Genomic DNA, 23393 nt, shown 5'->3' on the forward strand with positions numbered 1-23393 from the left:
TTTGTCCAGAATATTTAGCGGTACTCTGGTACCAAACAATTAGGAACCGGTACCAAAAAATACCGGTTCTCGGTACACATCCCTAATCATGACACCAACAGCATATTTGGCAGGTGGTCGTAATTGGCTTTTTGGCATTATAGCGCCAAATTTTAATTGGAATTTTGATTCCTTGCAATTGTCTTTTAAGTGCAAAAAATTAATTTTGAATGAATTCGCTGCTGAGTTTCCAGAACCACTAATTCTCAGTCCTAGATAGTCATAGTATAAAGAATGCTCTCGGGTGATGTTTCCGAGTATGAAATGACGTCTGATAATTTATTATCAGGGCCCAGTTCTGGAAGTATTGCTCTAGCTGTAATGTTCCTGTTCTTTGTCAGTTTGTTTATTGTTGTTCTTGTTATTTATTATTATTGCATATCTGGTTTATTGTTAACCATTACAGTAACATAACAGTTATCCCCTGTTATGTCTGTGTCTGTGTTTTCGAGCTGTAGTCACTCCCCTGTCTGCGTGTTGCACTATTCGGGTGGTTCCGGAGATTTCTGGGTTTCAACGATTCCTTCCCAGTTTCGCATTTGCTTACTTCCTGCTTTCAAGCTAGTTCATGTTGTATAGCACTAAACTAATAACGACAAACATAGATATTGTACAGTACTAATTATAGTAACACACTGTCTAACTAAGTAACTAACTGTCAATTATTTTGGGTAATTTAGATTTAAGCACGTAACTAATTTACTAACGTTATCTCCCATTTCAAATCTGCTCTGCAACTCTGCCTCTCTATCCTATCTCTGATTACTTGCTTTGATTCAGTGAAGTGTTCGCACCTGTCTCTCCATATCTCTGCATCTCCTAACTCTATGCAAATGTCCACTCCCTAATCCGGAGCCGTCTGTATTGCGTGTTGGTCTATGTGCATCCAGTCTGCGTTTTCGTTTCCCCTTGTTATTGTTTCATTACCCTATTATGTTTTCCACATGTTGTCTATTTGCTTAGCCCTCCTCACTCTCGAGCCCCGCCTAGTTTGTCGCCTTCCCTCATGTATTTAAACCTCAGTGTCTGCCTTGTTCATTGTCAGAATGTTGATCATATTTCAGTAGCCAATTCCTAGTAAGCCTATTTTATTGAGTTTCTTGAAGACACCCCTTTGCCTGTTTTTTCGAGTTTGCCTGATACCTTTGGTTTTGTTTGCCCATCTGATTACTTGGTTTTGATATTGATTTTCTACTTTCGTCTACTTCGTTTTTGCCTGGCCCTCTTGTACTCTGATTTCCTTGTTTTTTTACATTCTTGCTTTTGTTTACTATTTTCCTTTTTGCATCTCGATTTGGCACCGTGTCTAGTGATCTCTTGACTTGTGACTTGGACTGTAATAAAGACAACGTTTCTGGATATCCCTCGGTCTGCGTTTGGGTCTCCGGGACGATACGTAACACTAGCCTTTCCCTGGGTGACAGTACCTTACTTCCAGGAGCTGCAGATTGTTCCAGTGACACTCAGTAAGGCTCTGTGATACAATTATTCAACCAAGTAGGCCTCAGACTGCAGCCGTGTCACACCCCATGCGAGGACCCTGTTCTATTGCCTCCAATTTCTACTGTACATTTGTTGTCTAAATACATTTATTTGATTATGTCAAACCTTTTACCCCATACACCTGATTTAATAATTTTATCATATAACCTGTTGTGCCAAATGGGGTTGAATGCCTTCTGAAAATCTCTCTGTCGCTTTTTCTCTCTTTGTCTCTCCTTCTCCCTCCCTCTATCTTTCTCTCTCTCTCTCTCCTTCTCCCTCTCTCACTCTCTCTCACTCTCCCTCTCTCAGGGGGGTGAGTCTGTGCTAAGCGCTCTCAGTGGCTGTAAGATGCTGCGGGAGCTATCCAGACTGGAGCTGGAGACTGCCACCAAGCTGTCCATGAAGAAGCTGGCGCAGAGGTTCGAGAATCTGGCACGGGGTGAGCCGGGGAGGGGCCCTGTTTGTGGGTCCTTTCTCAGAACTGCGTTCATTTAAACACCTACATACTCCTACCAACAGCACAGCACATCTATGGTGCATGTGAAGTATTCACCCCTTACTTACCACCTTATCTAGTGTTTGGTGGCATATTTGTGTTCTGATCCCATTCTGTCCTAAGGTAACCAGACAAAATTTGTCCCAATAGTTGAAGTGAATGTATTCTGATTGAAAGTCCCCCACTCTCCGCAGTCAAAATACACACGCCTGTCTGTGATTGTAATCCATTCCGCTCCCCTTCCTGATCTTAAACCCCATCATGTGGTTGTCTCAAATTCCCTTCCCCTGTGGCCATCCAGTGGATGTCTGCCATCCAGGGTGGCCTGTAGCGTAGTGGTTAAGGTGAATGACTGGGACACACAAGGTCAGTGGTTCTAATCCCGGTGTAGCCACAATAAGATCCGCACAGCTGTCCAATTAACCCTGCATTGCTCCAGGGGAGGACTGTCTAATCCATCCTGTTCCTTCTGCAGATGTGTTCAGTGCAACGAGAGTAGTGAGAATCGATCCATCCTGTTCCCTCTGCAGATGTGTTCAGTGCTACCAGAGTAGTGAGAATCGATCCATCCTGTTCCCTCTGCAGATGTGTTCAGTGCTACCAGAGTAGTGAGAATTGATCCACCCTGTTCCTTCTGCAGATGTGTTCAGTGCTACCAGAGTGTTGAGAATCGATCCATCCTGTTCCCTCTGCAGATATGTTCAGTGCTACCAGAGTAGTGAGAATCGATCCATCCTGTTCCCTCTGCAGATGTGTTCAGTGCTACCAGAGTAGTGAGAATTGATCCACCCTGTTCCTTCTGCAGATGTGTTCAGTGCTACCAGAGTGTTGAGAATCGATCCATCCTGTTCCCTCTGCAGATATGTTCAGTGCTACCAGAGTAGTGAGAATCGATCCATCCTGTTCCCTCTGCAGATGTGTTCAGTGCTACCAAAGTAGTGAGAATTGATCAACCCTGTTCCCTCTGCAGATATGTTCAGTGCTACCAGAGTAGTGAGAATCGATCCATCCTGTTCCCTCTGCAGATGTGTTCAGTGCTACCAGAGTAGTGAGAATTGATCCACCCTGTTCCTTCTGCAGATGTGTTCAGTGCTACCAGAGTGTTGAGAATCGATCCATCCTGTTCCCTCTGCAGATATGTTCAGTGCTACCAGAGTAGTGAGAATCGATCCATCCTGTTCCCTCTGCAGATGTGTTCAGTGCTACCAAAGTAGTCAGAATTGATCAACCCTGTTCCTTCTGCAGATGTGTTCAGTGCTACCAGAGTGTTGAGAATCGATCCATCCTGTTCCCTCTGCAGATATGTTCAGTGCTACCAGAGTAGTGAGAATCGATCCATCCTGTTCCCTCTGCGGATGTGTTCAGTGTTACCAGAGTAGTGAGAATCGATCCATCCTGTTCCCTTTGCAGATGTGTTCAGTGCTACCAGAGTAGTGAGAATCGATCCATCCTGTTCCCTCTGCAGATGTGTTCAGTGCTAACAGAGTGGTGAGAATCGATCCATCTTGTTCCCTCTGCAGATGTGTTCAGTGCTAACAGAGTCGTGAGAATCGATCCATCCTGTTCCCTCTGCAGATGTGTTCAGTGCTACCAGAGTAGTGAGAATCGATCCATCTTGTTCCCTCTGCAGATGTGTTCAGTGCTAACAGAGTCGTGAGAATCGATCCATCCTGTTCCCACTGCAGATTTGTTCAGTGCTACCAGAGTAGTGAGAATTGATCCATCCTGTTCCCTCTGCGGATGTGTTCAGTGCTACCAGAGTAGTGAGAATCGATCCATGTTGTTCCCTCTGCGGATGTGTTCAGTGTAACCAGAGTGTTGAGAATTGATCCCCCCGTTCCCTCTGCAGATGTGTTCAGTGCTACCAGAGTAGTGAGATTCGATCCCCCCTGTTCCCTCGGCAGACCTGTTCAGTGCTCCCAGAGTAGTGAGAATCGATCTATCCTGTTCCCTCTGCGGATGTGTTCAGTGTTACCAGAGTAGTGAGAATCGATCCATCCTGTTCCCTTTGCAGATGTGTTCAGTGCTACCAGAGTAGTGAGAATTGATCCATCCTGTTCCCTCAGCGGATGTGTTCAGTGTTACCAGAGTAGTGAGAATCGATCCATCCTGTTCCCTCTGCAAATGTGTTCAGTGCTACCAGAGTAGTGAGAATCGATCCATCCTGTTCCCTCTGCAGATGTGTTCAGTGCAACCAGAGTAGTGAGAATCGATCCATCCTGTTCCCTCTGCAGATGTGTTCAGTGCTAACAGAGTGGTGAGAATCGATCCATCCTGTTCCCTCTGCAGATGTGTTCAGTGCTAACAGAGTCGTGAGAATCGATCCATCTTGTTCCCTCTGCAGATGTGTTCAGTGCAACCAGAGTAGTGAGAATCGATCCATCCTGTTCCCTCTGCAGATGTGTTCAGTGCTACCAGAGTAGTGAGAATCGATCCATCTTGTTCCCTCTGCGGATGTGTTCAGTGCTACCAGAGTAGAGAGAATCGATCCCCCCTGTTCCCTCTGCAGATATGTTCAGTGCTACCAGAGTAGTGAGAATCGATCCATCCTGTTCCCACTGCAGATTTGTTCAGTGCTACCAGAGTAGTGAGAATTGATCCATCCTGTTCCCTCTGCGGATGTGTTCAGTGCTACCAGAGTAGTGAGAATCGATCCATGTTGTTCCCTCTGCGGATGTGTTCAGTGTAACCAGAGTGTTGAGAATTGATCCCCCCGTTCCCTCTGCAGATGTGTTCAGTGCTAACAGAGTGTTGAGAATCGATCCATCCTGTTGCCACTGCAGATTTGTTCAGTGCTACCAGAGTAGTGAGAATTGATCCATCCTGTTCCCTCTGCGGATGTGTTCAGTGCTACCAGAGCAGTGAGACTTGATCCCCCCTGTTCCCTCTGTGGATGTGTTCAGTGCTACCAGAGTAGTGAGGATCGATCCATCCTGTTCCCTCTGTGGATGTGTTCAGTGCTACCAGAGTAGTGAGAATCGATCCATCCTGTTCCCTCTGCAGATGTGTTCAGTGCTACCAGAGTGTTGAGAATCGATCCCCCCTGTTCCCTCTGTGGATTTGTTCAGTGCTACCAGAGTAGTGAGAATTGATCCATCCTGTTCCCTCTGCGGATGTGTTCAGTGCTACCAGAGTAGTGAGAATCGATCCATCCTGTTCCCTCTGCAAATGTGTTCAGTGCTACCAGAGTAGTGAGAATCGATCCATCCTGTTCCCTCTGCAGATGTGTTCAGTGCAACCAGAGTAGTGAGAATCGATCCATCCTGTTCCCTCTGCAGATGTGTTCAGTGCTAACAGAGTGGTGAGAATCGATCCATCCTGTTCCCTCTGCAGATGTGTTCAGTGCTAACAGAGTCGTGAGAATCGATCCATCTTGTTCCCTCTGCAGATGTGTTCAGTGCAACCAGAGTAGTGAGAATCGATCCATCCTGTTCCCTCTGCAGATGTGTTCAGTGCTACCAGAGTAGTGAGAATCGATCCATCTTGTTCCCTCTGCGGATGTGTTCAGTGCTACCAGAGTAGAGAGAATCGATCCCCCCTGTTCCCTCTGCAGATATGTTCAGTGCTACCAGAGTAGTGAGAATCGATCCATCCTGTTCCCACTGCAGATTTGTTCAGTGCTACCAGAGTAGTGAGAATTGATCCATCCTGTTCCCTCTGCGGATGTGTTCAGTGCTACCAGAGTAGTGAGAATCGATCCATGTTGTTCCCTCTGCGGATGTGTTCAGTGTAACCAGAGTGTTGAGAATTGATCCCCCCGTTCCCTCTGCAGATGTGTTCAGTGCTAACAGAGTGTTGAGAATCGATCCATCCTGTTGCCACTGCAGATTTGTTCAGTGCTACCAGAGTAGTGAGAATTGATCCATCCTGTTCCCTCTGCGGATGTGTTCAGTGCTACCAGAGCAGTGAGACTTGATCCCCCCTGTTCCCTCTGTGGATGTGTTCAGTGCTACCAGAGTAGTGAGGATCGATCCATCCTGTTCCCTCTGTGGATGTGTTCAGTGCTACCAGAGTAGTGAGAATCGATCCATCCTGTTCCCTCTGCAGATGTGTTCAGTGCTACCAGAGTGTTGAGAATCGATCCCCCCTGTTCCCTCTGTGGATTTGTTCAGTGCTACCAGAGTAGTGAGAATTGATCCATCCTGTTCCCTCTGCGGATGTGTTCAGTGCTACCAGAGTAGTGAGAATCGATCCATGTTGTTCCCTCTGCGGATGTGTTCAGTGTAACCAGAGTGTTGAGAATTGATCCATCCTGTTTCCTCTGCAGATGTGTTCAGTGCTACCAGAGTACGGAGAATCGATCTATCCTGTTCCCTCTGCAGATGTGTTCAGCTCTACCAGATTAGTGAAAATTGATCCATCCTGTTCCCTCTGCAGATATGTTCAGTGCTACCAGAGTAGTGAGAATCGATCCGTCCTGTTCCCTCTGCAGATGTGTTCAGTGCTGCCAGAGTGTTGAGAATCGATCCATCCTGTTCCCTCTGCAGATGTGTTCAATGCTACCAGAGTCGTGAGAATCGATCCGTCCTGTTCCCTCTGCAGACATGTTCAGTCCTCCCAGAGTAGTGAGAATCGATCCATCCTGTTCCCTCTGCGGATGTGTTCAGTGTTACCAGAGTGTTGAGAATCGATCTCCCCTGTTCCCTCTGTAGACATGTTCAGTGCTCCCAGAGTAGTGAGAATCGATCCATCCTGTTCCCTCTGCGGATGTGTTCAGTGTTACCAGAGTGAGAATCGATCCATCCTGTTCCCTCTGCGGATGTGTTCAGTGTTACCAGAGTGAGAATTGATCCCCCCGTTTCCTCTGCAGATGTGTTCAGTGCTACCACAGTAGTGAGAATCGATCTATCCTGTTCCCTCTGCAGATGTGTTCAATGCTACCAGAGTCGTGAGAATCGATCCGTCCTGTTCCCTCTGCAGACATGTTCAGTCCTCCCAGAGTAGTGAGAATCGATCCATCCTGTTCCCTCTGCGGATGTGTTCAGTGTTACCAGAGTGTTGAGAATCGATCTCCCCTGTTCCCTCTGTAGACATGTTCAGTGCTCCCAGAGTAGTGAGAATCGATCCATCCTGTTCCCTCTGCGGATGTGTTCAGTGTTACCAGAGTGAGAATCGATCCATCCTGTTCCCTCTGCGGATGTGTTCAGTGTTACCAGAGTGAGAATTGATCCCCCCGTTTCCTCTGCAGATGTGTTCAGTGCTACCACAGTAGTGAGAATCGATCTATCCTGTTCCCTCTGCAGATGTGTTCAGTGCTACCAGTGTTGTGAGAATCGATCCCCCCTGTTCCCTCTGCAGACGTGTTCAGTGCTACCAGAGTAGTGAGACTTGATCCCCCCTGTTCCCTCTTCAGTTGTGTTCAGTGCTAACAGAGTTGTGAGAATCGATCCTTCCTGTTCCTTCTGCAGATGTCTTCACTGCTACCAGAGTAGTGAGAATCGATCCATCCTGTTCCCTCTGCAGATGTGTTCAGTGCTACCAGAGTAGTGAGAATTGATCCATCCTGTTCCCTCTGCAGAGGTGTTCAGTGCTACCAGAGTAGTGAGAATCGATCCATCCTGTTCCCTCTTCAGATGTGTTCAGTGCTACCAGAGTAGTGAGAATTGATCCATCCTGTTCCCTCTGCAGATGTGTTCAGTTACCAGAGTGTTGAGAATTGATCCTCCAGTTCTTTTTGCAGATGTGTTCAGTGCTACCAGAGTAGTGAGAATCGATCCATCCTGTTCCCTCTGCAGATGTGTTCAGTGCTACCAGAGTAGTGAGAATTGATCCATCCTATTCCCTCTGCAGATGTGTTCAGTGCTACCAGAGTAGTGAGAATTGATCCATCCTGTTTCCTCTGCAGATGTGTTCAGTGCTACCAGAGTAGTGAGAATCGATCCATCCTGTTCCCTCTGCAGATGTGTTCAATGCTACCAGAGTCGTGAGAATCGATCCGTCCTGTTCCCTCTGCAGACATGTTCAGTCCTCCCAGAGTAGTGAGAATCGATCCATCCTGTTCCCTCTGCGGATGTGTTCAGTGTTACCAGAGTGTTGAGAATCGATTTCCCCTGTTCCCTCTGTAGACATGTTCAGTGCTCCCAGAGTAGTGAGAATCGATCCATCCTGTTCCCTCTGCGGATGTGTTCAGTGTTACCAGAGTGAGAATCGATCCATCCTGTTCCCTCTGCGGATGTGTTCAGTGTTACCAGAGTGAGAATTGATCCCCCCGTTCCCTCTGCAGATGTGTTCAGTGCTACCACAGTAGTGAGAATCGATCTATCCTGTTCCCTCTGCAGATGTGTTCAGTGCTACCAGTGTTGTGAGAATCGATCCCCCCTGTTCCCTCTGCAGACGTGTTCAGTGCTACCAGAGTAGTGAGACTTGATCCCCCCTGTTCCCTCTTCAGTTGTGTTCAGTGCTAACAGAGTTGTGAGAATCGATCCTTCCTGTTCCTTCTGCAGATGTCTTCAGTGCTACCAGAGTAGTGAGAATCGATCCATCCTGTTCCCTCTGCAGATGTGTTCAGTGCTACCAGAGTAGTGAGAATTGATCCATCCTGTTCCCTCTGCAGAGGTGTTCAGTGCTACCAGAGTAGAGAGAATCGATCCATCCTGTTCCCTCTTCAGATGTGTTCAGTGCTACCAGAGTAGTGAGAATCGATCCATCCTGTTCCCTCTGCAGATGTGTTCAATGCTACCAGAGTAGTGAGACTCGATCCCCCCTGTTCCCTCTGCAGATGTGTTCAGTGCTACTAGAGTAGTGAGAATCAATCCATCCTGTTCCCTCTGCAGATGTGTACAGTGCTACCAGAGTAGTGAGACTTGATCCCCCTGTTCCCTCTGCAGATGTGTTCAGTGCTAGCAGATTAGTGAGAATCGATCCATCCTGTTCCTTCTGCAGATGTGTTCAGTGCTACCAGAGTAGTGAGAATTGATCCCCCCGTTCCCTCTGCAGATGTGTTCAGTGCTACCAGAGTAGTGAGAATCGATCCATCCTGTTCCTTCTGCAGATGTGTTCAGTGCTACCAGAGTAGTGAGAATCGATCCATCCTGTTCCTTCTGCAGATGTGTTCAGTGCTACCTGAGTAGTGAGACTTGATCCCCCCTGTTCCCTCTGCAGATGTGTTCAGTGCTAACAGAGTTCTGAGAATCGATCCATCCTGTTCCTTCTGCAGATGTGTTCAGTGCTAACTGAGTTGTGAGAATCGATCCATCCTGTTCCTTCTGCAGATGTGTTCAGTGCTACCAGAGTAGTGAGAATTTATCCATCCTGTTCCCTCTGCGGTTGTGTTCAGTGCTACCAGAGTAGTGAGACTTGATCCCCACTGTTCCCTCTGCAGATGTGTTCAGTGCTACCAGAGTTGTGAGATTTGATCCATCCTGTTCCTTCTGCAGATGTGTTCAGTGCTACCAGAGTAGTGAGAATCGATCCCCCCTGTTCCCTCTGCAGATGTGTTCAGTGAGTGCTACCAGAGTTGTGAGTCCCGGTCCTTCACCCTGCTGATCAGGAAGTCCCGTGTGTGGGGTGAGGCTACCTGTCTGCAGATGGCCATCGCGGCAGACGCCCGCTACTTCTTCAGCCATGACGGTGTGCAGGTCTGTACCGCCGATTTCTTATGTTCGCCTTCCCCCAGAATTTATCTGTGTACATGAAAATATTCAGCAGAGTGCCTAAGTATTTTCCCAGTATGTTCTTCTGGCTCTGTAGTCCAGCTAGTTGGATTTGAATTGAAACAATGAATGTGTGGTGAATTTTAATTTGAGGGTATTTACATCCATCTCGGGTGTGGAATATGTTTTGGAATTACATCCCTTTTTATACATAGTGCCCTCCATTCTAGGGGACCAAAATTAATGGTTGGCTTCCCAGCTGTTTCTGATTTGTCAGGTTTATTTTTCGCTTCATTACATTACATTACATTACATTAATGACATTTGGCAGATTCTCTTATCCAGAGCGACATACAGTTGATTAGACTAAGCGGGAGACAGTCCGCCCCTGGAGCACCTGCAACATCATTAAACAACTTACGGAACCTGCCTTTTAAGCCCTTAGCAATTCAACATGTGCAGTGCGAGGCATGTCAAAATAAATGAGCAGGCAGCTCCAAACAGCCTTAAAGGTAACTGTCAATGTGATAATGCTTCAACAGAACAGAAGCTTAACTTAAAATTACAAATGCTTCTCAGAATAGATGAAATAAAAACAAAACCTAGGGAGATAATAAAATTCATTACTGCACCCAGGGGCAATACAAAAGTGACCCCCTTGCATCGCTTTTTAGGTTGGAGGTTCCTTATTTTCAATCAAGACAGTGATTATCAGCTAATCTTTTTAACTAAAGCGAATGAGACGTAATGTCGAATTCCATACCAACCATTCCAGTGGCGCTGCGCATGTTTTAAAAAAGGGTAATTTAATTACTTATTATTTTTAATCCAGCTTTACTGGCAGTCTTAAACCTTTAAGGATGTATATATTGGGAATCAATCTTGTAAATTATGCCAACTTAATCTAGTATTTCACTTCCCCTTTAATGATTCATACACTCACTGTGACTTGATGAAGAAGGACTGTCAGAGTCTGCCTGCACGGAGGAGGGCACGGTGTTGTTAGCATCTGCCGGGTTGCTAAATTTAGATGCGTTGTTTAGGCAGTCAAACACGCCGCACTCCTTCAGCTTTATGCTTTGGGTAGACTGCAAATGTTTCATGATGTCGCTGGTGTTACCCCCCTTTGACGCAACTACTTTCTTGCATATATTGCATTGAGCCGAGGATTCATTGAGTTTGATGAAGTGAGCCCATACCTTGGAGCGCTTAGCTCTTACGGCCAACATATTGACTACTAGAGAAAACAACAGGGCACTACGTCATCACCTGTCGACGGCGGCAGTGTCATAATTACGCGACGGTTAGGTAGACTCTTAAAAAATACCGAAAACAGTATTATTTGTCCAGAATCTTTAGCGGTACTCCGACCAATTAGGAACCGGTCCCAAAAAATACCAGCTCTCGGTACACATCCCTAGTCTGGGGGCTACCACCTATTCTACCCGGACACTCGTTATGGGCTTTTAGTGGATGTGTTTGGATTGCCTTTTGTCTTTGATATGTATTGCTCTCCAACAAATGACTTCAAGTATTATAACCTCTTATAATTTATAGAGTAATTTATTCCTGTAGCTACTCAGAGATAGCATTATGGTCAGTTATGTTATGTACCTCTGCTTGGCAAAAATGAAAGCATGAGTGCACATCAATCTTATCATACAAATTAAAAGGGTCATCTATCACGGATAATGCACTGCTTGCCTATACCACTCTGAATTTCTCCTCTTAACAAGTTTCCCAACTTGTTAAGGATAAGATAGGGACAAATAGCATATGCATTAGCTTTTCTTTTCTTTCTGTTTTCCACAGTGGTTTATATAATTCTGATTGCGTTTTATTGTTTTGAAAGCAGACCCACACTTACAGTATAATTGATTCAATTCCTAATTTGAATCTTTAGAGCCACATCCGGTGTATTCCATACATTTCTCTCCCTATCGTATAAAAGTATGTCTGATTTCCTGAGATGTGGATCTTTTCTGGATTAAAAAAATTACTGTAAGGGCCCAGGTCTTACAGAATTTCTCCAGCTGAGCAAGTCTAAATTCTGCTGCGGCCCCTGTTTGGTGGGCTAAAGCAGAACCAGCTCGTCTGCAGAGAATGTTTTATTTTTATTAAAGTGAGGCCAAGGGCAGCTGATTGTTTCATTATATTCTGTAACATTACAGGCATTTGGCAGACGCTCTTATCCAGACCGATGTATGATAAAGTGCAGATCAGGACCAGGGACAAGTTTGCATGGAAACCTGAAGAGAATCGAACTCCGGTCTTCGGTGTGCAACTGCAGCGAACTGCAGCCACGAGACACTGTGGCCCACAGGGTGTTGAGTAGAGCAGTGCTGCTGTGGCCCACAGGGTGTTGAGTAGCGCTGCTGTGGCCCACAGGGTGTTGAGTAGAGCAGTGCTGCTGTGGCCCACAGGGTGTTGAGTAGCGCTGCTGTGGCCCACAGGGTGTTGAGTAGAGTAGAGCTGCTGTGGCCCACAGGGTGTTGAGTAGCGCTGCTGTGGCCCACAGGGTGTTGAGTAGCGCTGCTGTGGCCCACAGGGTGTTGAGTAGAGCTGCTGTGGCCCACAGGGTGTTGAGTAGTGCTGCTGTGGCCCACAGGGTGTTGAGTAGAGCTGCTGTGGCCCACAGGGTGTTGAGTAGCGCTGCTGTGGCCCACAGGGTGTTGAGTAGCGCTGCTGTGGCCCACAGGGTGTTGAGTAGAGTAGCGCTGCTGTGGCCCACAGGGTGTTGAGTAGCGCTGCTGTGGCCCACAGGGTGTTGAGTAGAGTTGCTGTGGCCCACAGGGTGTTGAGTAGAGTTGCTGTGGCCCACAGGGTGTTGAGTAGCGCTGCTGTGGCCCACAGGGTGTTGAGTAGAGCTGCTGTGGCCCACAGGGTGTTGAGTAGCGCTGCTGTGGCCCACAGGGTGTTGAGTAGAGTTGCTGTGGCCCACAGGGTGTTGAGTAGAGCAGCGCTGCCCAAAGTTTCAACTTTGTGGCCAATTCATTAAAGGCCCACACACATTTTTTCTGTTTTTCAGGTTTTCATGTCATCCTCGAGCTTTCAGTTGTGCTCCATCCTGATTCAAGTAAATCAGTTCCAGTCAAAGTTTTATGCATATTTTAGGATCAAACTACTATTTTTCCAAGCTGTTTGTAAAACAATTTCCCAAATGACGTGACTTTTATTTGCATAATTTTCGATAAGGTTGCCAGCCTTTGGACACCTTGATGATCTTAATGATTTTTCACCCACCCCCAGCTCTCTGTCTTTGTCTCTACCCCGTCTTCATATTCAAAATACATTGGTAAAAATTGCCAAAGCATACACACAGAAACAACGTGAAATAACAACAACCTTGTGGTAAGGACAACAATTGAAACTCTCTCTCTCTCACTATAAATTGAATGACAACATTGATATGTTTTGTCAACCCTGGTGTAGTTTGTATGGCTGATAAAGGAGGCTGTAGGATCACATTGCCATGATGGGGGGTGGGGTGTTTTAATTGGGATGACGATGATGTGTGTGTTTAGTTTTCTATTTTTGAAGTTTGGGTTTCTTGTTTGATACTGGGTTGTTTTTTTATTTGACATTTTCAAATTATAATTAAAACTGTGTACGTTAAATAATGAATTTACAAAGATGGGCCTCTGACTCACATTTCTCTCCCTCTCTCTCTCTTGCTTCTCTCTCTCTCTCCCCCTCTCTCTTTCTCTCTCTCTCCCCCTCCTCCTTTTCCCCTCTCTCCCTTTCTCTCTCTCTCTCTCTCTTGCCCTCTCTCCCTTTCTCTCTCTCTCCCTCTTCCCCTCTCTCCCTTTCTCCCTCCCCCTCTCCCCCTCTTCCCCTCTCTCCCTCTCTCTCTCTGGCTCTCTCTCTCTCTCTCCCCCTCTCTCCCTCTCCCTCAGTCTCTGTTGTCTCAGATCTGGTGGGGAGACATGTCGCAGACCACGGATGTGTGGAAATTCCTCATTAATTTCTTCCTGCCTCCTCTGATCTACACTGACCTCATTACCTTCAGGTTAGCATTCTCTCTGGAGCTCACCTCAGCACCCTAGGTGGAAAGAACACAGTAGTTTTAACATTAACTAACATTAACTTAATCTACTATATTGTTTGCATATATAGGGGCAGCCTATTGCGTAGTGTCCTCTGCTTAGTCTAATCAACTGTGTCGCTTTAGATAAAAGTGTCAGCTAAATAACATGTAATGTAATGTAATGCATCACCATTAATCTGTGAGTCTGTGTGTGTGTGTGTGTGTGTGTTTGTGTGTGGCGTTTGGGTGTGTGTGTGTGTGTGTATGTGTGTGTGTATCGTGTGTGAGTGTGTGTGTATCGTGTGTGTGTGTGTGAGTCTGTGTGTGTGTGTGTGTGTGTGAGTCTGTGTGTGTGTTTGTGTGTGGCGTGTGGGTGTGTGTGTGTGTGTGTGTGTGTATCTCGTGTGTGTGTGTGTGAGTGTGTGTGTGTGTGTGTCTATCACATTTTACCGTATCTTTCTCTTCCTTCCTTAGGCATCAAGAGGACGATGACATCCCGCTGGCCAAAGACTCGGACAGCCTGAACGAGGAGACCATCCTCTCCCTAGCTGACATCATACAAACGTAATGACCCCATCCTCTCCCTGGCTGACATCATACAATCTCTTGCACTGGTGTGCCTGTGCTGATCTCAGACCTGAGGTGGTCAGAGCTGAAGGGGTCCCATGGTGCTAATAAATATTTTAGTACTTTTATTAAGGCTTCAAATCATATTTATTTAACTTATTGCTGAATAAGTCAAAAGTATTGCCAATTTGGTAGGACAGTTTTGACTCATTTCAGGATTTGCAAATGGAATGAGAACATTTCACTGCTCAAGAGAACAGCAATTTAAAACAAGCCAATATTTTCTGCTTGAGAGAAAAACAGAGACAAATACGCCCACGGCTCTGGTTTAAATCAGATAACAGAAAAGCACCATCTTGTGCATGAGGTGAATGAGGTGAATTATGTAGCAATTACACTGTAGACTCTTCGCCTATTTGAAGTGTGACATTTATGTCATCCTTCAATTGCCTCCAGTACATGGAAATATAAGGGTGTTTCTGCAACTATGGCACTTTTAGGTGCCAGCAATGAACTAATTTATGTTCAAATTTGTTATATAATGTATGATAAATATATACTTAGTGTTATAACAGATGTAATATGTGTAGAGAGAGTAATGTAATATGTATTATCAATCCTAAATAATGTGATTTTATCAAATTCATGAAGTAAAAGAATTAAAATATAACATTATTTAAAATGTAATTGTTTCATATAAATATTACATAAAAACATATTAAATCAAATGCATTTATATGATTTTTAAAATCTAAATGCGCCTGTCCCACACTTCTGAGTCCTTACTGTGACACAAAGAAAATTGCCAATCAAGTCTAGTTTCTATGGAAACAAAAGTTAGCAGGAGGACAAGGTGAGCCCCCCATACTAGATACCCCTCAATTTCCTTCTTCAGGTTTTATTGTGTGTATTAGATTTTATATTCCTGTTAAATTCATGTATATCAGTTGCTAAGTGTCAAAGTTAATGGAATCTCAAAAAATTAGAATATCGTGGAAAAGTTAATTTTTCCCGTAATTTAATTCAAAAAGTGAAACTTACATATTTTCTAGATTCATTACACATAAAGTGAAATATTTCAAGCCTTTTTTGTTTTAATCTTGATGATTATGGCTTACAGCTCATGAAAATCCAGTATCTCAAAATATTTGAATATTACCAATGAAGACCAATCAAAAAAAGGATTTCTAATACAGAAATTTCGACCTTCTGAAAACTATGTTCATTTATGCACTCAATACTTGGTTGGGCAATCATGGGGAAGACTGCTGACTTGACAGTTGTCCAGAAGACACTCATTGACACCCTCCACAAGGAGGGTAAGCCACAGAAGGTCATTGCTGAAAGGGCTGGCTGTTCGCAGAGTGCTGTGTCAAAGCATATTCATGGAAAGTTGACTGGAAGGGAAAAGTGTGGTAGGAAAAGGTGCACAAGCAACAGGGATGACCACAGCCATGAGAGTATTGTCAAGTAAAGAATTGGGCGATTCAAGAACTTGGGGGAGCTTCCCAAGGAGTGGACTGAGGCTGGAGTCAATGCCACCACGCACAGACGTGTCCAGGAAATGGGCTACAAGTGTCACATTCCTAGTGTCAAGCCACTCCTGAACCAGCGACAACATCTGAAGCGTCTTACCTGGGCTAAGGGGAAAAAGAACGACCGTTGCTCAGTGGTCCAAAGTCCTCTTTTAAGATGAAAGTAAATTTTGCATTTAATTTGGAAATCAAGGTCCCAGAGTCTGGAGAAACAGTGGAGAGGCACAGAATCCCTAGTTGCTTGAAGACCAGTGTGACGTTTCCACAGTCAGTGATGATTTGGGGTGCCATGCCATCTGCTGGTGTTGGTCCCCTGTGTTTTATTAAGTCCAGAGTCAACGCAGCCGTCTACCAGGAGATTTTAGAGCACTTCATGCTTCCGTCTGCAGACAAGTTGTATGGAGATGATGATTTAATTTTCCAGCAAGACTTGGCACCTGCCCACAGTGCCAAAACTACTAGTAACTGGTTTGCTGACCATGGTATTACTGTGCTTGATTGGTCAGCCAACTTGCCTGACCTGAACATCTATGGGGTATTGTCAAGAGGAAGATCCAACAATACAGACCCAACAATACAGACACGCTGAAGGCCGCTATCAAAGCAACCTGGGCTTCATAACACCTCAGCAGTGCCACAGGCTGACTGCCTCCATGCCACGTCGCATTGATGCAGTAATTTGTTCAAAAAGGTGCCCCGACCAAGTATTGAGAGCAAGTCTCTGCTTGTTAGTGAAATGTGCCAAAACTACACTTTGTAACCCACAAGACGGTGATTAATGGTGCATTTGGAGTCTGTGGTGTTCATACATCATCTGTTAATGGAGAAAGATCACGTCAAGGGTGAACTGCTTCTTGGGATTAGGCATGGGCAGGATGTGAGATGCTGAGTTCTTGGAAAGCTGAAAAAAACAACAAGGAACTGGACGGTGGAGCGGTGAAACTTTTTACACTACATTACATTACATTAGATTAATGACATTTGACGCTCTTATCCAGAGTGACGTACAACGAAGTGCAAAGTGCATACCCATAACCAGGGATAAGTGTGCTGAAAGACCCTAGAGGGAAGTGCGATTTCAACTGCTTTCTCAAGCAGGACTTTGAGGGATGTGACGGACATATTCTTAGAGTGAGGCAGAGAATATTAAGATGTCGTCCAGGTAGACAAAAAAAATGAATCTCGAGATCATGTCTCTCAGCACATCATTGATCAAGGTTCAGAAGATTGCTGGAGCGTTAGGGATGTGGAAAGGTATGACCAGGTATTCACAGTGGCTGCTAGGGGTGTTGAAGGCCATCTTCCATTCGTCGCTATCATGAACGTGAACCAGATGATAGGCGTTGCATTGCGGTGATAGCTTGGCGAAAAGACTCTCAGCTGCCTACAGGATGAATTTATGAGTTCTCAAATTCTCTAATTAAAATGCACTTTATTAAAATAAAAATGTATCTCGCTTTAAATTTGGAAGTAATGTTTAACATTGTACCATTTAGAGGTCAGGTTCGCTGCTGTTAATTGTAAAAGGCTTGGGTGAAGGGTGCCCATCTTAGTATACCACTGTGTTTGTGGACGCTACATGCATTTGTGAATAATATTGAGATTAGTCTCTCTCTCTCTCTCTCTCTCTCTTTCTCTCTAGTGAGGAAGATGCTGAAGAGTTTAATACACTAAGGTCCAAAGCTAAAGGTGAGTTGGTTAATATTCACTCTTTTTCTTCTTCATCTGTCCTCGTCTCCACTCTCCTCTTTTGGCCCTGCCTCTGTTTTCACCAGGCTCTCTTCCCACTCTCCATATGTAAGTGTGCTTACTTGCAGATTTACCCAAGTATGTGTTAGTCGAGATCAGCGATGCTCAAGCGAGTATATCATACTCTTCTCTAGTGTTCGCAGCCACACAAATACAGTGCAGTTTGAACAGTCGGTATGTTTATGCTCTTTTGACTGTAGTCCAGCACATTGCATTTGAAATGAAACCATGAATGTGAGGTTAAGGTCCAGACTGTCTCCTTTAATGTGAGGTATTCACATCCATATCTGGTGATGTATATAGGAATCACATCTATTTTTATACATAGTCCCTCCATTTTGTGTGCCAGTGATAGTCAAGGAAGCCATTATGAGGCTGAGAAATAAGAAAAAACTCTCAGACACATGGGCTAAACAACAGGGTTTCCAAAACTGACTGTTTGGAACGTCATTAAGAAGCAGGAGAGCTAATTTGCGTAGAGGCCAGTGATGACCTCTACAGTTGACCTCTACAGTTACTCACCATAATGAAGAGAAGCCCCTAACAGATCTGTAACACTCTTCAGGGGAAGGCATCCACCGACACCATCCCATCTGCCAACACATTTTCAGAACATTGTTAGTACTTTGCAATTGTGTTTGCTGCTGACCCTGTAACATTCCTTCTCTTATTGCTGCAGGATTACTGCATTACATTACATTACAATGCATTTAGCAGATGCTCTTATCCAGAGCGACGTACAGTGTATCCGGAAAGTATTCACAGCGCTTCACTTTTTCCACATTTTGTTATGTTACAGCCTTATTCCAAAATTGATTCAATTCATTTTTTTCCCTCCAAATTCTACACACAATACCCCATAATGACAACGTGAAAAAAGTTTTTTTGAGATTTTTGCAAATTTATTAAAAATAAAAAACTAAGAAATCACATGTACATAAGTATTCACAGCCTTTGCCATGAAGCTCAAAATTGAGCTCAGGTGCATCCTGTTTCCACTGATCAACCTTGAGATGAGTGTCAAAGCACACAACCAAATACAGGCCTTTTGGACAAGTGTAAAAGCCAACAACCAAACACAGGCCTACTTAACAAGTGTCCAAGCCAACAACCAAACATAAACCACAATGCCAGCGCGAGGAAGGAGCATTCGCCGTGCAGCCATGAGCTAACGTGAGCTCCCTCCAGAATGGTGAAGCTGTGCTTTTAAACCCCCAGCTTCCAGGTGCGTCAAATCCAACAATCAGCGCTGGCTCAGTTCTCCTTAGCTCCGCCCACCTCTACTTTCCTGCAAGCAGAGCACACGAGCAGAAAACAAAACCCAGAGCAGATCGCAAACCTGGGTCGTAACACTATATAAGGTCCCACAGTTGACAGTGCATGTCGGAGCACAAACCAAGCATGAAGTCAAAGGAATTGTCTGTAGACCTCCGAGACAGGATTGTCTTGAGGCACAAATCTGGGGAAGGGTACAGAAAAATTTCTGCTGAGCACTGTGGCCTCCATCATCCGTAAATGGAAGAAGTTCGGAACCACTCTTCCTAGAGCTGGCCGCCCGTCTAAACTGAGCAATCGGGGGAGAAGGGCCTTAGTCAGGGAGGTGACCAAGAACCCGATGGTCACTCTGTCAGAGCTCCAGCGTTCCTCTGTGGAGAGAGGAGAAACTTCCAGAAGGACAACCATCTCTGCAGCAATACACCAATCAGGCCTGTATGGTAGAGTGGCCAGATGGAAGCCACTCCTTAGTAAAAGGCACATGGCAGCCTGCCTGGAGTTTGCCAAAAGGCACCTGAAGGACTCTCAGACCATGAGAAACAAAATTCTCTGGTCTGATGAGACAAAGATTGAACTCTTTGGCGTGAATGCCAGGCGTCATGTTTGGAGGAAACCAGGCACCACTGATCACCTGGCCAATACCATCTCTACAGTGAAGCATGGTGGTGGCAGCATCATGCTGTGGGGATGTTTTTCAGCGGCAGGAACTGGGAGACTAGTCAGGATTGACTTGACTTGAATTCGATTGAACTTCTCTGGAGAGATCTGAAAATGGCTGTGCACCGATGCTCCCCATCCAACCTGATGGAGCTTGAGAGGTGCTGCAAAGAGGAATGGGCGAAACTGCCCAAAGATAGGTGTGCCAAGCTTGTGGCATCATATTCAAAAAGACTTGAGGCTGTAATTGCTGCCAAAGGAGCATCAACAAAGTATTGAGCAAAGGCTGTGAATACTTATGTACATGTGATTTCTTAGTTTTTTATTTTTAATAAATTTGCAAAAATCTCAAAAAAACTTTTCACGTTGTCATTATGGGGTATTGTGTGTAGAATTTGGAGGGAAAAAATGAATTTAATCAATTTTGGAATAAGGCTGTAACATAACAAAATGTGGAAAAAGCGCTGTGAATACCTTCCGGATGCACTGTACAAAGAAGATTATATTACTGGGCAGGTCATCTCTGCAACATAGTAGACACTACCATTTGAATCAATTTTTATACATGACCGTATTAAGAGCACATGCTCCTGACGAGCTGGTCGGCGCCTCGCATGGCAGCCGATCGCCGTCAGTGTGTGAGTGTGTGTATGAATGGGTGAATGAGAAGCATCAATTGTACAGCGCTTTGGATAAAGGCGCTATATAAATGCCAACCATTTACCATTTAGTTTCCAGACCACGGAAAAGTACGACCACGTCAGTAAGGACTAATCAGAACCATGCCCCCGAGACCAAATTCCACCCGGGTGTGTTAGCTGTTAGCCTGGAGGAACAGAGTTGAAAAGTGGGAAGTTGGGGGTGCGGTGAAGTTGCGCGCTGGGGTTGTGCCAGTTCTCAGTATGGCAATAATTAGACCGCTGCTCCACGCATCCCTGATGGCCTTGGAGTCACGGTCCAGGGCTGAAGAAGAATTGGCGCCATTCTCGTTCCAGGCTGTGACAGGGGCAGATGCCCGTTCCAGGCTGTGTCAGGGGCAGACGCCTGTTCCAGGCTGTGTCAGGAGCAGACGCCCGTTCCCTTGCTGCACACGGGGATTTATAACGAATAGGAAAACTGGAAGGTTCCTGAGTTTCTACGGGGGTGGAATATATCATGCCTAATTGTGTACATACTGCATGTTGGGGGTGGGGGACCTGTTCTCACCATCAGTGAAGTTTTGGCATTCTCCTGCTTTTACAGGTGTCTGTAGTTACCAGCAAGTGTTCTCTCACTGTCCATACTCCCCAGGCTCCTCGACCTCCTCGAACACCAAGTCCCCGTTCGTGATTTACCGATGGAGGCAGTTCTGGTTTGCACCGGTCACTACGTTTCTGGGCAACGTGCTGATGTACTTCCTCTTCCTCCTCCTGTTCGCCTACGTGCTGCTGGTGGACTTCAAAAAGGAGCAGCCCTCCAATGCAGAGATGGTGCTGTACTTCTGGGTGTTCACCATGGTCTGCGAGGAGATCCGTCAGGTACTGGGGGGGGGGGGGACTGTGTGCCCCTGGTACATTGCTGAACCGCACGAGTCAACACTGTTCAAGGGCTTTAAATACTTCCCTGACTGGTTGGTGGTTCAATCCCCAGTGTGGACACAATACACAGTGTAGATGTAAGCCCCTTGTGCAAGGCCCTTAACCCCACATTGCTACTCTAATCAACTGCAATCCACTTTGGATTAATGTAATGTAAGTACCAGTAAGGGTTATGTGTGAGTGTTAGTTGTTAGCCTATGCAGTAAGGGGTATATGTGTGTTAGCTGTTAGCCTCTGCAGTAAGGGGTATGTGTGTGTTAGCTGTTAGCCTCTGCAGTAAGGGTATGTGTATGTTAGCTCTTAGCCTATGCAGTAAGGGGTATGTGTATGTTAATTCTTAGCCTCTGCAGTAAGGGGTATGTGTATGTTAACTCTTAGCCTCTGCAGCAGTGGAGGCTCCTCCATAGAGGTGGAGGAGGCCTGGCCTCCCCAATAATTTGAGAGAAGAGAGAGATTTAAAAAAAACAATAAATATATTTATTTTATTTATTTATTTTAACAAAAAACATATTTTTTATTTTTTATATTCATATTATTTTAGTTTTGTTCATAAATCTAAATTTTCCCATGGCTAAAACCCAATATTGCAATTGTAAAGCAACAGGCCAGATTTCCCTATCAGTTTGTATTAAGGGAGGCCAGGCCTCCCCTAGGAAATTAGCTTTTCATAGAAGTCAATGTAATGCATTTTTTTTCATGCCAATATGTGATTGGCCAGATCACTGAAAATGGGTGGGCAACGGAGGCCTGGCCTCACCATGCATTGTGTCCAGGGCTGAAAGATTGACATTTTGTTCGTCCAATCACATGCTACTGGTTCATTTGGAATCAACTATCCTTTCCTTTCCTATTCAACACAGAAGCCATTTTGAGAATTCGCTAGTCACTTCAGTCAAACAAACACTCGCCATAGTGGCTACGAGTGTCCTATCAACTTGTGCTTTTCAGGAAATTTAGAGAACACCCCTGGCTATCATCCCTGGAGTTTATAGCTCATTTGGCCAAACACTTTTGCTTAAAACTACCTCGGAAGTCGGCGAGATTCTAGCGCAATTTGAGATCTTGGGCTGGAGATATGCAGATTCCAGATACTAGGGAGTGAGAATGACATTCAATAGGTCATGTTAGACACCATTTGGGATTTATCGAACAGTTTTATTTTTAATGTAGTCCATTTCGTTTTATTACAAGTCAATTTAATAATCTTCCATATCAAATTACCGAATTGTTGCTCTGTGAGGAAATTCACTCTAAATACGAATAGAGTGCTGCCCTCTAGTGGATAACATTAACGTTAGATAAAGCCAACTGGAACCATATTTTTACATATTTTATATTAAATATATTGAATAAAACTACATATGATAAAGAAAGTGTTATCTTATCTTTTTTATATGCTAAACTTGATTAAATTGGTGATTACATGTTGAAGCTGTAGAAGAATGAAAAATGTAAGCTAAACAAAATTGTTTTTAACTACATAATTAAAATTCCTGCCTTTTACACATGTTCACTTGGCATTTATATTACATCCAAATGTCATTTCTCAGCTTAATTATCAGGCAGGCTCATAGACTTACAGCAATGTCATTTCTTCAGGAAGGCACAAGGCTAAGCTCTGCACAATGAATTTCATCAGCCAGAACTTTCTGACCGTAGCTTACACTCCAAATAGTATGCCTTTGGCCAGCACAAAGACAGATAAGAGAACAGGGAACATTCCATCGCGAGTGAAGTGAGCAAGCGGAAAAAAATGGCCTCCTCAATTCTGGAAGTCACCAGCCTCCACTGCTCTGCAGTAAGGGGTATGTGTATGTTCACTCTTAGCCTCTGCAGTAAGGGGTATGTGTATGTTCACTCTTAGCCTCTGCAGTAAGGGGTATGTGTATGTTCACTCTTAGCCTATGCAGTAAGGGGTGTGTGTATGCTAGCTCTTAGCCTCTGCAGTAAGGGGTGTGTGTATGCTAGCTCTTAGCCTCTGCAGTAAACCCTGTATCTATCCCACTCAGTCGTTTTTCGTTGGGGGAACCAGTATGTACCAGAGGATGATACAGTACATCCAGGACATCTGGAACAAATGTGACATCACCGCCATCAGCCTCTTCATCTTCGGCATGTGCTGCAGGTAACAGGTCCTCCTGCACTGCCAGGGTGACAGGGGTTTGCTCTCTCTCTCTCTTTCTCTCACTCACTCTCTCTCCCTCTCTCTCTCACTCGCTCTCTCCCTCTCTCCCTCTCTCTCACTCGCTCTCTCTCCCTCTCTCCCTCTCTCTCTCACTCGCTCTCTCTCCCTCTCTCCCTCTCCCTCTCTCCCTCTCTCTCTCTCACTCTCTTTCTCTCTCCCTCTCTCTCTCACTCGTTCTCTCTCATTCTCTCTCGCAATCTCTCTCTCGT

At 45.1% G+C, this 23393-nt stretch overlaps 1 protein-coding gene across 1 annotated transcript in view; it reads left to right on the plus strand.

Annotated features, from left to right (window-relative positions):
• trpm4a (transient receptor potential cation channel, subfamily M, member 4a) overlaps positions 1–23393 on the plus strand; it is a 60356-nt gene that overhangs the window by 27779 nt on the left and 9184 nt on the right. Inside the window, exons 14-20 of the mRNA XM_061225269.1 lie at positions 1834–1963; positions 9452–9597; positions 13509–13621; positions 14114–14203; positions 17384–17430; positions 20713–20939; positions 23009–23124. Of these exons, the coding sequence (XP_061081253.1) occupies positions 1834–1963; positions 9452–9597; positions 13509–13621; positions 14114–14203; positions 17384–17430; positions 20713–20939; positions 23009–23124 (869 nt within the window). The remainder of the gene's footprint in view (positions 1–1833; positions 1964–9451; positions 9598–13508; positions 13622–14113; positions 14204–17383; positions 17431–20712; positions 20940–23008; positions 23125–23393) is intronic.

The sequence above is a fragment of the Conger conger genome, chromosome 16, assembly GCF_963514075.1.
Source record: "Conger conger chromosome 16, fConCon1.1, whole genome shotgun sequence".
Lineage (NCBI taxonomy): Eukaryota > Metazoa > Chordata > Actinopteri > Anguilliformes > Congridae > Conger > Conger conger.